This window comes from Aricia agestis, chromosome 8 (assembly GCF_905147365.1).
Source record: "Aricia agestis chromosome 8, ilAriAges1.1, whole genome shotgun sequence".
NCBI classification, from domain to species: domain Eukaryota; kingdom Metazoa; phylum Arthropoda; class Insecta; order Lepidoptera; family Lycaenidae; genus Aricia; species Aricia agestis.
This window is the reverse complement of record NC_056413.1, coordinates 3,757,355-3,770,864: the sequence shown is the minus strand read 5'-3', so window position 1 is coordinate 3,770,864 and position 13,510 is coordinate 3,757,355. Positions and strand designations below refer to the sequence as shown.

Genomic DNA, 13,510 nt, shown 5'->3' with positions numbered 1-13,510 from the left:
GTACGAAGATTGAGTACAGAAATAGTTGAGGTTTAGGCGAAGTCTGAAAACGGCACTATAACAAGGAATAAGAATTATTTGGACGCTGTTAAGCATTCGTGTACTATCCCACACAAAAATTACGTATTGAGTTATGAATGCAGTTATGTTCTGTAGATGATTTAGAACAAGACTGCATTCAAAATTTAACAACAAAAAAATTGTGGGTTAGGACACTAATGCTTAACAGCGACCATTTTATTATTTTTAAATTGTTTAAGAACTTTTGTTTTTACCTTGGAAGTCGGTTTTAATTTTTTGTTAAAAAATAATAATATGATATTAGTATGAAAAATCTTTCTTCTGAAAGAATAGTACGGTACCTGAAATAATTAAAAAAGTAAAGCAAAATAATGGAGGCATATTTAATTAAAATCAGTACTGTATAAACTTTGTAGGTTACTTTCTTATGAAAAACAAAACAAAAGTGAATTCAAAGTCACAGGATTACCTAGTTTTATAAATCACCACATATACCTAGAAATTCGCGTGCTGGTTCGCGCAAAACAATAATTATTATTGTGATACGATCAAACAAAATCGATTCTAGACTCAGTTGTTCGATAGACTTAATACTATATTTCACATTATTTTATGCACCTATGTGTAATATCGATTTACCTAAGTACCTATTCTTTTTCAAGTTTATAATCAAACTAACTGCCGTAGTCAGAGACGAATATTAATTACTTAATGCAATCAAAATATTATGAAGATTTTTACAAGCCGTTTTTTTTTTAAATTGACTGCGCAAGACCATCAGAGGTTTTTAATCTTCTTCGAACAAGAGAAGAGGCTCTGTCACAGACATAATATATCAAGATCTATTTCTGTGGGCTCTGTATTCGGTTGTTTCCATACAAAGAATCGGTTCATTTCCTACACTATAATGCGTTTGTGTAAATTGTGTTAGTTTAAAATATTATATAGCCTTGTTGTCGAAGCCGCGGGCAACAAGTAGTAAGTTAAATGAAAGCTTTCGAAAGTTCTAAACGTTGTAAAATAAATAGTGATAGTAAAGTGATAGCTGTGTACACTGTACAATTATGTACCAGGTAATTGTAGTGGTTAACCATCAAAGTGTTTTGAATATTTATACTGTATATGTACTATTTACTGTTATACCTACTTCTTTAAGTTTATGTTTCGAACTTTGTGTATAGTGTAGTGGTGACGAAAACATATTTATTAAGTTACATTTAAGGTACTTTGATGGTAGACTCCATCATACTTGGATTCCGGTATTTTATCAGCACTGATATAAACACCCTAATGAAAAACAGGACAACAGAAAAAAGAGACAACTGGACTCTGTCGCATAATAACCGCACTCCTGATGTAAGTTTTTACAATACCATCTTATAATTTAATCTGCATAAAATTATATACAAAATAATAAATATATAGGCCAAGCACAACATTTAAATCGTAAAGCAAGAATTTTCCAATATCGGTAGCTATGGTACGTTACTGGTAGATTCTACATGCAATAATAGAATTTACATAATTCTAATATAACGTTAATTTCAGCAATTTCTTGCAACCATGACATCGATTTTCACACTGGCTCGTTGGTTCGGCGTACCAACTTACGGCGGTCGCTTGGCGCTGTTCTACAGCCTGGTGCTACTATCAATGCTTATAGCATTAGAAGCTGGTTCTATACGGAAACTGGTGCGGCTTCTCACTGGAGTAGCTAGGAACACCTCAGGAGGTCGTAAGTAAAATACAAAAAAAAAACTTATTTTTTAGGGTTCCGTAGCCAAATGGCAAAAAACGGAACCCTTATAGATTCGTCATGTCTGTCTGTCTGTCTGTCCGTCCGTATGTCACAGCCACTTTAAGAGCTATACCTTTGAAACTTGGTAAATAGATGTAGTGTGTGAACCGCATTAAGATTTTTATATAAAAATGGAAAAATTATTAAAAATTTAAGGGGTCCCCATTGATACAACTGAAACAAAAAAAAAGTTTTTTTTCATCTAAGCTATGCGTCTATCGATAGGTCTTAAAAAATTATATTGAGGTTTCTAATATCATTTGTTTCTAACCTGAATAGTTTGCGAGAGGGACTCTTCCAAAGTGGTAAAATGTGTCCCCCCCCCCCCTCTAATTTCTAAAGTATATAAGGGGCATGATAAGTCAAAAAAAATATAATGTACATTCCTATAAAAACTACCAACGAAAATTGGTTTGAACGAAATCTAACAAGTAGTTTTTTTACACGTCATAAATGGTAAACCTATTACAACAAAAAAAATATGTTTTTCATCTAACCTATGCGTGTGGGGTATCTATGGATAGATCTTCAAAAATCATATTGAAGTTTTTTATATATATTTTTTCTAACCTGAATAGTTTGCGAGAGAGACTCTTCCAAAGTGGTAAAATGTGTCCCCCCCCCCTTTGGTTTAAGGTATTTTGAATATTGTGCTTTATATCTCATATTTTTTAACACTTCGTTTACATATTGGAACTAGGTAAACCGGGAGTCACGGAATAACAAATTGGGGTTTATCCTCGCCTTAACAAAGCCCATCCAAATTACTACGAATCCACCGTCTCATCATATCAGCCTATAGCCGTCCACTGCTGGACATACGCTTCTCTCAATGAACGCCAAGATGACCGATCTCCTGCTACTCGCCAATCGCCATCCATCCATCCTACCATCTTCTATATAATATATAAAACTCAAAAGTGACTGACTGATTGACATAGTGATCTATCAACGCACAGCCCAAACCACTGGACGGATTGGGCTGAAATTTGGCATGCAGGTAGATGTTATGACGTAGGCATTCGCTAAGAAAGGATTTTGATAAATTCCAACCCCAAGGGGTTAAAATAGGGGATGAAAGTTTGTATATAATAATACTTCTTAACGCGAGCGAAGCTGCGGGCAAAAGCTCGTCTGCCTATAAATAAACTTCTCTGATATTAATTTGTGGATTTAATAACTCTGAATGTTTCAGGCGGTTTCATAGCCCGTCTCTCCGGTACGGTATTCTATGGCAACGCCCTCCTTTCTTTATGTCTGTCATGGCAAATGGCTTACAAGTGGCGTACTCTATCAGTGTACTGGCTATACACTGAGACCAGGGGCCCGTACCTACCACCAAACGAGCATATACGGAGGAAAGTCATTTGGATCGCGAGCTTCATTGGCGTTTGTGCTGTTGGTGAGATATACTTGGTTGGCTTGATTGGAGTTGAAGTTGAAGTCGTTTTAATATCAACTCAATATTATAGCGAATATTGTTATAATCTTATGAGGTGCTAAGTCAGCTTATATTTAAAAAGCAAAGCCTCTATTCCGGAGAAGTCGACGGTCCTTGCTATAACTAATCGGTGGGAGGCGCCATTTAGGAGGAGAAAAAAAATTTAACCCACCATGTGAGAAATCTGATTTCTATACCATGATAACTAGACACATGTCGGAAGCCTATACAAGCTTAATCTGACACGCTCGAGCTTGTCCCGAAATCCCCTCTTCCCCTCCCCAACTACTATGCCAGGAAGGCAATAAGTAACTAATTTGGTTTTGCTTGTTTCGGGTGTGTATAATTTTTATTTTCAAAAACTCTTAAAATACTTACTGCCTGCATCTTTCAGTGGAGCATGTCCTATCCATGATGTCTGCGACTGGTTTCAACATACCACCTGGAGAATACTTCCAGCGATACATACTCTCCTCACACGGGTTCCTGCTTCAAAACTGTGAGTTTAATCACATTCAGGATATGCGCATGCAACCGGTGCAAAATACCTCTCCGATAGACCGTAGCGTGCATGGCAGGCAGTATAGTTAAACAATAAATTTAATTGACTTAACACCTCTAAAATGATGATAAAGAATATACCTTTTTCCAGACGAATACAACCTGTGGTTGGCGATCCCGATCTTTATTCTCAGCAAGTACGCGACGATCCTCTGGAACTTCCAGGATCTGGTAGTGATTTTGCTGAGTGTGGGTCTGGCGTCCCGCTACAGACGACTCAATGCTGCTGTGGCTGGTGCCGTGCGGGAGGAGAGGATGGGAAAAGAACGAATCAAGGTCATATGGGTCATCCTGGCGATACAGCAAGTGTAATGATGGGCAAATACGCCCATCACTGCATGTGCATAATGCAGAGAACCAAAACGGTCAAGAAGAAAATATACAAATGGCTGGTTTCTGAAAATTTGTGGCAGGAGATAATACCAATTAAACAAACAAGAAAGAATTGGCCAACTGTTTTTGACTTCTTAACATCGATCACAAGAGCCGCTACACTGACTCAAACACATAATGCCGGTTTTGGCGATTATCTCTACAAAGTCTCAAAGCATAACTTTTTCCTGTACTTCTGTCCAGGGTGCTATAGACGTCAGCAATCGGCTGCGCGTCTGGCGGAAGATCAGGGAAGGCTACGTGCAGCAGGCGGCGTTGGTGCGGAGAGTGGACACCGAGATTGGCTCCCTGATTCTGCTCTGTAACCTGAACAATCTGTTCTTTATTTGCCTGCAACTGTTTTTGGGTATAAGGTAAGATTTTTAAGAAGATTAAATTATCATGAAAAAATTTAGTCCAAATGCTAAAAGCTTGAAAGCATCTTAAATTGCTAAGGCTCTATGCATATACTAAAATATAAAAATGTATTTCGGAATGCAACTATTATTTTCAGAATTCTATTTCTTGGCTTATCAGTTCTAATACCCTTTGGCCCTATGGCCAAAGGGTATTAGAACTGGCGAGAAAAGCTGGCCTAAGAAACTATATTTTGCTAGTGAAGACCGAAAATTTTGTGTTTTGAATGTACCAGCAAAATATACTTTAAATAGTTCGTTCACACATAAGAATACCGATTTTCTTGACTTATACGAGTCAGTAGGATCTTGTTTCTCCAGAATATCACACACATCAGTAACCGATACAGTATACTACTTCGCATCTTTGGGCTGGCTGCTGCTGCGGGCGGGCGGCGTCGTGCTGTCGGCTGCCGACGTCAACCTGCACTCCAAACGCGCGCTGACAGCAATCAGCCGCTGTCCGTGCAGCGCTTATAATGTTGAGGTAATGGCTTTTTTTTTATTATTTATTTATGTAATTCTGGTTCCTGCTGCTATAAAATTGCAGCACCATTTTTACTTTATATTCTTCTATTATTTCTCTTATATATATTTTTATACAGTTTAGTGCCTTTTTTTTTTTTTTTCCTTTTTTTTCTTACAACCTGGAGCCATTTTCTTTCGCTATTGCTCTATATACCCCCTCAGCGTACTCCATGAATAATCTTCTCATTTTATCAATGTCTAGAATTATATGTCTAATGTTTTCTTGACTTATTTCTAGGCCAAGTCTTTGTTCACAGTCAAATCGTTTCTTGGCAAATCGTTGACATTCTGTGAGTATGTGGATTATTGTTTGTGGCGTTTCTTCATCGCAAGAGCAAAAAGGGTTATCTGTTATTTTGAATCGATGAAGATAGCTCTTTACACCGCCATGGCCTGTATATATTTGAGTTCTTATGTTGGAAGTAGCTTCTGATCGTAAGATCTTATATGCTCTAGTGAGAGTCGGGATTATAGAAATGGTGTACCTCCCTGTGACAGATTGTGTGTATCTTGCCTGCCAGGTCTCGATTGTGGCGGCCCTGATAGTATTTCTTGCATATGATATTGGGAATCGGTCATATATAGGTGTTAGTTCGCTGTTTAGGGCTCCGTCTTTTGCAAGTGTGTCTGCACGTTCATTACCGTGTATATCGTTGTGTGCCTTAACCCAGTAGAGTTTTATTTGCCGTTTGCAGCGCTCAATCTCTTTGATATTAGAGATTTGAGGTAATGGCTAATGCCGGTTTTGGTGACGGTCCCTTTTCATTTAAACAAGGCCAGCAGAATTAATGTTATAGATCCAAGAGTGTGCAGACATATTATCACTGTCTCTAGTAAGTAAGATGGATAACCTACACGACTGGTAAGACATCATGCGCAGGACTTTTTACATACCCATCCAATGCTTGGATCTTTTTTTTTGTTTTTTTAACTTGTTAAAATGTTATTGTCTGACAAGAAACAACTAAACTTTTTTAGCTCACCATGACATAATATTTTTGATCATAAAAGCCTTGAAATCAACTCAATAAGAATCTTATGAAGGTTATTACGGCAGGAAAGACCCATCTATGAGGTAATATGCTTACGAAGGGATTATCTGAGCAGTGAGATTACTAGGCCTCTTCTTGCTTGTCGTCATAGAAATATTAGAAATGACATATAGCTTGCAACTTTTGTTGCCTGTAACTTTGTTGCACTGAAATTTGTATTTTGGGATAAAACTATCAAAATAAATGTCCCAAGTGACTCGAAGTATCACACCAATTAATTTAGTCACACCAGCGGTGACACCACGAAATTCCACATGTGAAATTAATTAAAATCTATTTAACTGAATACAATTAACTAAATTAAAGGCTTAAAAGTGAGCAAAGTTAACTGTTCAAATATACATGTTAATAATAATTACTATTATTGGCCTCTTTTAATCTGACCACAACATTATTACAGTACAAAATATATCATACAGTAGAGTAACTTAGGCGTGACCTTGTAAATAAAAGTAGCTCATCACTCAGTATTTTTACCCTTAGGAAGACGGCACACTTTTTGTGTGATCGAGTCTGCGGCGCACATACAGTCGGCATGGCGCGGCCATGCAGATTGTATGTGCGCCGCAGACTCGATCACACAAAAAGTGTGCCGTCTGCGATCTCCCTTAATCGGCGAGTGTCGTGTTGTTCACTTTTACCCATGATAGAAAAAACACAACGTTACAAATCATTACATAAGGTAAACCATAAACCCTTCCCGCTATGTGTCTATGTATTATTATGTTCACATCTTCAAAATAACGTTTGCCGAGTTACAATACAAATTACGAACGTGTAGATCTAGGCTGAAGGCTCATATTTCTTTATGGCCATACACCGACCACACAACCAGTGGTTGTGTGGTCGGTATGGCCATATTATAATCGACGAAACCAAACTTTATGTTCTTTAAAATCACGCTAATGTATGCGTACACACTACACATATCTAGTCTTTTATTGATATCATATACTGTATATATTTATACTGTGGTATAATTTTCAACGGCCGACCGCATGTCATGTGCAGCGGCAAGGGTTAACCAAATATTACACATTTTACACACAACCCAAATGAAGCCAAGTGGAAAATTATAAATTAAATTTAAATAACATGAAATAGGTTTTTACCTGCGTTTCCTTTTATTAAGTTGGTGTAAGTTTTGTACCTTTTTTAAAATATACCTTAAATTTTTCGACTAAGGTAGGGACAAAAGCAGGGGGGACCATGACATGAATGCCAAAATTCATGGTCAAAGTCAATATTTTCACATTTTTAGGTTACAAGATTAACGTCCCCCTTAATTATTATTTTTTTTTAATTTTATTATTAATTATTAAAGAACAAATACAACTGAGTATTTCGTGAATATTTCAAGTACCTATGTGTGGCCGTTATTGATATCGAGCAAAAAATAGCAAAAAAAAATCATGTTTGTTGTATAGGAGCCCCCCTTAAATATTTAATTTATTTTGTTTTTAGTATTTGTTGTTATAGCGGCAACAGATATACACAATCTTATTTTGAGCTTTAATCAAACCTCCGTTGCAGCCATTATTTCACGTCACTGATTATTTATAACACTTAAATATGCATATTGGTTAAAATTTGATTGAATGTGTGGCACTAGTCTCACTGAAAACAAACAAAAATCTTATAATAACTGAACGTAAATGATAACAAGTCTACAAATAATTCTCTACCTTAGAGGTAGAAACGGACATGTACGACATGTCGCGGGACGGTGCGTAATTTCCAACGCGGTACAAGACGGTAGGTATAGATGTCCTTATCTACCTCAGTGAAATCTAATAAAACTCCCAACTTGTCGTCATTTACGTTTTTTTATCTTTGGAATTACTTGTGATAGAAAAAAAATAATAATGTAGGAATATGCGTCTCATTATATGGAAGTGCATGATGCAATAAAAAATTTTTGCTATTTTGGACATGACCAAAATAGCAAAAATTTTTTACATACGTAGGGACCGTCGAGACATCGAAGTCTTAGTAATAGGGTCCCGTTTTTACCCTTTGTACCCAAAGATATCGGAATCCTAAAAAAGATAATGTAATTCTTTAACAATACAACTTTACATGTTTTGTTAAAATATATAAAAGCTAAGTAACTATTAACTAATTAATTTCAGATAAAAAGGCTGAAGCAGCAGCTCATCCACGACGAGGTGGCTCTGAGTGGGAAAGGCTTCTTCTACCTGGACCGACAGATGTTACTAGAGGTAGTACCCGAAATCCGTATCGAAATCGCTACGTGTGCTGTTCGTCGCACATTAGTATTTAAGAGATTTTTTTTTATTGAAAGCAGCCTGTATTCGTATTCATGTTCATGCTCTATGTATACTCTACGGTGACCTCAGAAATCAGAATCGGGTAGCAGTTTGTATGGAGCATTTCGGGCAGGTCTTTTTTACGAGATTTTTTAATTGTTCCATCTTGAAGGTTTTTTAGCTAACACAGTGATTCATTCACCGATGTTTGAATTTCGGCAAGGTCCATTTAGCATGAACATGAGCATGAACATCAGCGTGAGCATGAGCATGAGCATGAGCATGAGCATGAGCATGAGCATGAGCATGAGCATGAGCATGAGCATGAGCATGAGCATGAGCATGAGCATGAGCATGAGCATGAGCATGAGTATGAGCATGACTTAGGCATTATGACTATTTTTTTTTCTTGATGGTAATCATTCGGGACCTTTCCGAAATTCAAACATCGGTGAATGAATTACTGTGTTAGCTAAAAAACTTTCAAGATGGAACAATTAAAAAATCTCGTAAAATAGACCTGCCCGAAATGCTCCATACAAACCGCTAATCTATTCTGACGTCACCGTAGAGTAGATTGTAATTCGTAGCCTGTAGGCATCACGGGAGAACTTTGTTAGCTGCTAATCTTTGGCCTTGTCAACATCCCTATTGGAACGAGAGTGTTCTTAGGGTTGCACCAAGTTACTTTAACTTAAAATAAACTGAAAACCCTAGTAAAGTGGACGCCATATTTGACTACAACCTTAACCTTAACTATAACTACGCCTCTGGTGCAACCCACCCTTAGAAATAATTAATCTTCATCAGCCCACCAAGTACTTGAGGATTTTTTACTTTATAATATTATGTTATTTAAAATTCCAGCTTTGATCGCTTCAGTATTTTGAATTCTGATTCCTGACTTTATTTATCTAATATTGTTTTTTTTTTAATTTGAATTTATATTGTTCTAGGTAGCAGCCGCCATAGTGAAATATGAACTAATGCTTATTCAGTACGACCAATAAAATAATACTTCCCTTCAATCTTTTATTTTACCGTCATCAAAGGAATTTAAACAGTGTTCCATAGAATTACCGTTTTGTTAACCGACTTCCAAAAAACGAGGAGGTTATATATTCGGCTGCGGCTTTTTTTTTGCATAAAATATGAAGGCTGGAAAAAATATTTAAAATAAAAACTGTGGATTTTATGTGTAGCCATTTTGTTAAAATTATAAGGAACAAAATGAGTAAATGTTATAAAATGTTAGTTATCGGGCTCTTCCACTCACTCCTCAATTCAAGTAGAGGCGACAAAGCAGGATTGAGTGGGGTATTTGGCAAGCTCTTGCGACACAAAGGTCCGTGTTTGATTCTACTGAATACCTCATTGTATGAGGTACCTATTCTGTTCATACTTGACAGGATAATCTATCAGCGGTTCTCAAACTTTTTGGTGGCGGAACCCTTTCAAGAAGTGACAAGTTTTGACGGACCCTTCGAATGAATTGTCTCCATGCCGGTGTCTTATGATGACTAAAAACCGTGGGAGAGCCATGCTTCGACACGAATCGGCCAGCTCGACCGGAGAAATACCACGGGCTCACAGAAAACCGGCGTGAAACAGCGCTTGCGCTGTGTTTCGCCGAGTGAGTGAGTTTACCGGAGGCCCAACCCCTTACCCTATTCCCTTCCTTACCCTCCCCTATTCCCTTCCCTACCCTCCCCTATTCCCTTCTCTACCCTCCCCTATTCCCTTCCCTTCCCTACCCTCCCCTATTACCCTATTCCCTCTTAAAAGGCCGGCAACGCACGTGCAGCTCTTCTGCTGCGAGTGTCCATGGGCGACGGAAGTTGCTTTCCATCAGGTGACCCGTTTGCTCGTTTGCCCCCTTATTTCATAAAAAAAAGTCCAATGGAAATGGTATCGTCTCATAGCACGAAGTTTCGTGACGATAGACGCATGTGCGGCCGCAGCATAAAGGCGATAATATCGTATTATGTCAACTTTCTCAATGTCAACTGAGTATGAAGTACATCAATCACTTCGAACAGTTAATAAAATATAGTTTAGTAAAGTTACCAAGAGATTTTCCGATGAATCTACCTTGTAGTTGTAGTTTCGTTAAGCCGAAAGTGGTTTATCAAATCGCTGAATTCAGTCCGTAGCGGTCGTTGACCCCCTGTCAAAAAAACTTGTCAATTTTCATATTTTTCTATAGAAACCGTGATTGACAATGAAGTGACAGATGTTTCTAGTCTAATGCTGCGGCCGCACGTGCGTCTATCGTCACGAAGCTTCGTGCTATGGCCTATGAGACGATACCATTGGACAATCAGCGTGTATCGTATTATACGTGGGAGAGCCATGCTTCGGCACGAATGGACCGGCTCGACCGGAGAAATACCACATTCCCACAGAAAACCGACGTGAAACAGCGCTTGCGCTGTGTTTTGCCGAGTGAGTGAGTTTACCGGAGGCCCAATCCCCTATCCTATTCCCTTCCCTACACTCCCCTATTCCCTTTCCTTCCCTTCGCTACCCTCCCCTATTACCTTATTCCCTCTTAAAAGACCGGCAACGCACCTGCAGCTCTTCTGATGCTGCGAGTGTCCATGGGCAACGGAAGTTGCTTTCCATCATGTGACCCGTTTGCTCGTTTGCCCCCTTATTTCATAAAAAAAGTCCAATGGAAATGGTATCGTCTCATAGCACGAAGTTTCGTGACGATAGACGCATGTGCGGCCGCAGCATAAAGGCGATAATATCGTATTATGTCAACTTTCTCAATGTCAACTGAGTATGAAGTACATCAATCACTTTGAACAGTTAATAAAATATAGTTTAGTAAAGTTACCAAGAGATTTTCCGATAAATCTATAATAGTCTGTCTTTAAAAGAGCTGTGTCTTTAAAACAGAGTACATTGCGAGCATTTTTCATATAGCTCCTAGACTAAAAAGGTCAATGACCACTGGTGTCACCTCAAAATATTTTAACTATAGTAGGTTATTTGTTAAGCCTAAATTATTGTAGTACAGTAAAATATAGAGTACGAGTATATATTTTCGTACATCCACTTTATAATCTAGAATTATTTCCCAAATCGGTATAAAGACACCGGTGTTCGTGGATGTTACTCATTAGCGTGGGACGTGTACTCGAACGGGGTCGGACCCGAACGGGCTAGGACCGGACGTGCTCAGATGAGGACGGGCACGGACGAGGACGGCCTCCGCTGGCCAAATGGTACAGTAATTGGGGAAAAATTAAATACTATCACTACAGTAGGGTTGGCAGCTGATAGAAAATTTAAATTAAAATATTAGACAGACCTTGCTTGTTTGCATTCTTCGTTGTAGTAAAATCTTAAACAGTAATGTAATAGTAGATAACTAATACATGGATCAAAATAATATATTTCTTAGAAAATAAGTAGGTACTTATGTCGTTTCTAGTAGCAGTAATCTTGGCAAGTAGATACCTAAATATATTGTGGGAATATGCGTGGCCACCACAAAGGAAGATCTTCCGACCGAGCGAGGTGTTATGCTCGGTCAGGCCCATAAAGTTAATATACCTAGCGGAATAGAGAAACAAAGGCCTGAGCAAGAGAGATGTCACTATCAGTAACACTGCGTGGTAAAAAGAGATGTGTGATACATGACAGCAGCACTTCTTCGGCACGCGCCGCACGTTGACAATTAAATCTCAAAGAAATCATGTTCAATCATGCTTGTGTAGGTGTATACATACACATAATTTTACACACAGATGAAACCAATTTCGGTTTTGATTGACAGCTCGAGATTGTTGCTCTATTTCGCTAGGTATATTAACTTTAGGAGCCCACGTGACACATCTCAGCTGTCGTATACATACCGACGCGCTCAGAAAACTTCGATAGCGCGATGCAGGAATGTTAGGCGAATTGTGGGTACCGCCACAATATAATTCATAAGAATAATGAATACGGTATCATTCTAAAAAAACAATAAAGATCAATTATATTTTGATTTTATTGATTTCAGAAGTGGCATCCCTAAGTATTTATTTAATTTACGCACTTCCTTGGTCTAATCTACATAACATTAACGATTTTAAGTCCACCAAAATTGTATTAACCCTGTTTTTCGTGGACCGTGTCGTAACAAGTGTTTTTCTTTTTTGTATAGTAACTATCGTTGCTTGTGTCGTAACTCGTAACTAGCGTTTTTTGTGTCGTATCTAGCGTTTTTGGTGTCGTAACAATTTTTTTTGTGTAGTAATTTCATCTGTTTTATTTGTTATCTACTGCTACTAGGTACTCCTTTCTGGTATTTTTATCATTATCAGCTATGACCATTCGATACGTTGGATGTAACTTTGAAAGCATTTTCATGACCTTAGTAAAAGTACCTGCTATTCATTCATAACTATTTTGGTTATTGGTTCTTCAAAATCGGCTGAAAGCATTGAGTTTTTTGTATTTTATTTTATTTGAACACCAATAAATGCTCTTTTCTCAAAGGTAATATTTATAATTATGCTTAATATTACAACGTTACAATAGAAATATTACATAATAATATAATATATAATAATATAATAATACTCCCCACACCGGTTTCGGTGACGGTGGCCGGTTTCATTGAAACCAGGCCAGGTACGCAGGAGTAATTTTATAGTGCCCAAGTGTGTGCGCAGTACACAAGAGCACTCTCTATTCCTTTTACTCTCATAACCCAGTGGGACGGAAGACCGACACGACTGGCGAGAGATCAGGCGCAGGACCGACTTTTTACATGCCCATCCGACGCATGGATCATCTTACTTGTCAGACAATCAGGTGATCAGCCTGCATTGTCCTAACCAAACTTGGAAATAACATGTTTCCAACGCGGGATTCGAACCCACGACCTCCGGAGTCGAGAGCAACGCTCTAACCACTAGACCACGGAGGTGCAAAAATATTACATAATATTATATTGAAAGCAAAAACTTAAATCGTACGCTACAAATAATAAAAACTAAGGAAAAGTAACTCCGTCAAAAAACATGCTCCACAATACTTGTCAAAAAAGTGTA

General features: G+C 38.0%; 1 protein-coding gene and 1 long non-coding RNA gene across 2 annotated transcripts; one reads left to right on the top strand and one right to left on the bottom strand.

Annotated features, from left to right (window-relative positions):
- The first annotated feature begins 1,085 nt into the window (after positions 1–1,085).
- On the top strand, positions 1,086–9,469 carry LOC121729492 (gustatory receptor for sugar taste 64a-like). Its single transcript, XM_042118014.1, has 9 exons — positions 1,086–1,094; positions 1,570–1,756; positions 3,015–3,221; positions 3,655–3,759; positions 3,913–4,097; positions 4,398–4,567; positions 4,931–5,096; positions 8,322–8,411; positions 9,416–9,469. Exons 1-9 carry the CDS (start codon positions 1,086–1,088, stop codon positions 9,467–9,469), a joined length of 1,173 nt encoding a protein of 390 aa, XP_041973948.1.
- Positions 9,470–12,552: 3,083 nt separating this feature from the next.
- On the bottom strand, positions 12,553–12,827 carry LOC121729428. The gene is made up of 2 exons (XR_006035967.1): positions 12,644–12,827; positions 12,553–12,605 (listed from the first exon to the last, which is right to left on the bottom strand). It is a non-coding gene; the product is annotated as an uncharacterized LOC121729428 (long non-coding RNA).
- Positions 12,828–13,510: the final 683 nt, after the last annotated feature.

Bases quoted from the DNA above. Each gene is read 5' to 3' on its own strand.
- LOC121729492 (XM_042118014.1), top strand. The intron at 5,097-8,321 runs GTAATGGCTTTT...AATTAATTTCAG, and splicing joins GCAGCGCTTATAATGTTGAG to ATAAAAAGGCTGAAGCAGCA. The intron at 8,412-9,415 runs GTAGTACCCGAA...ATATTGTTCTAG, and splicing joins ACCGACAGATGTTACTAGAG to GTAGCAGCCGCCATAGTGAA.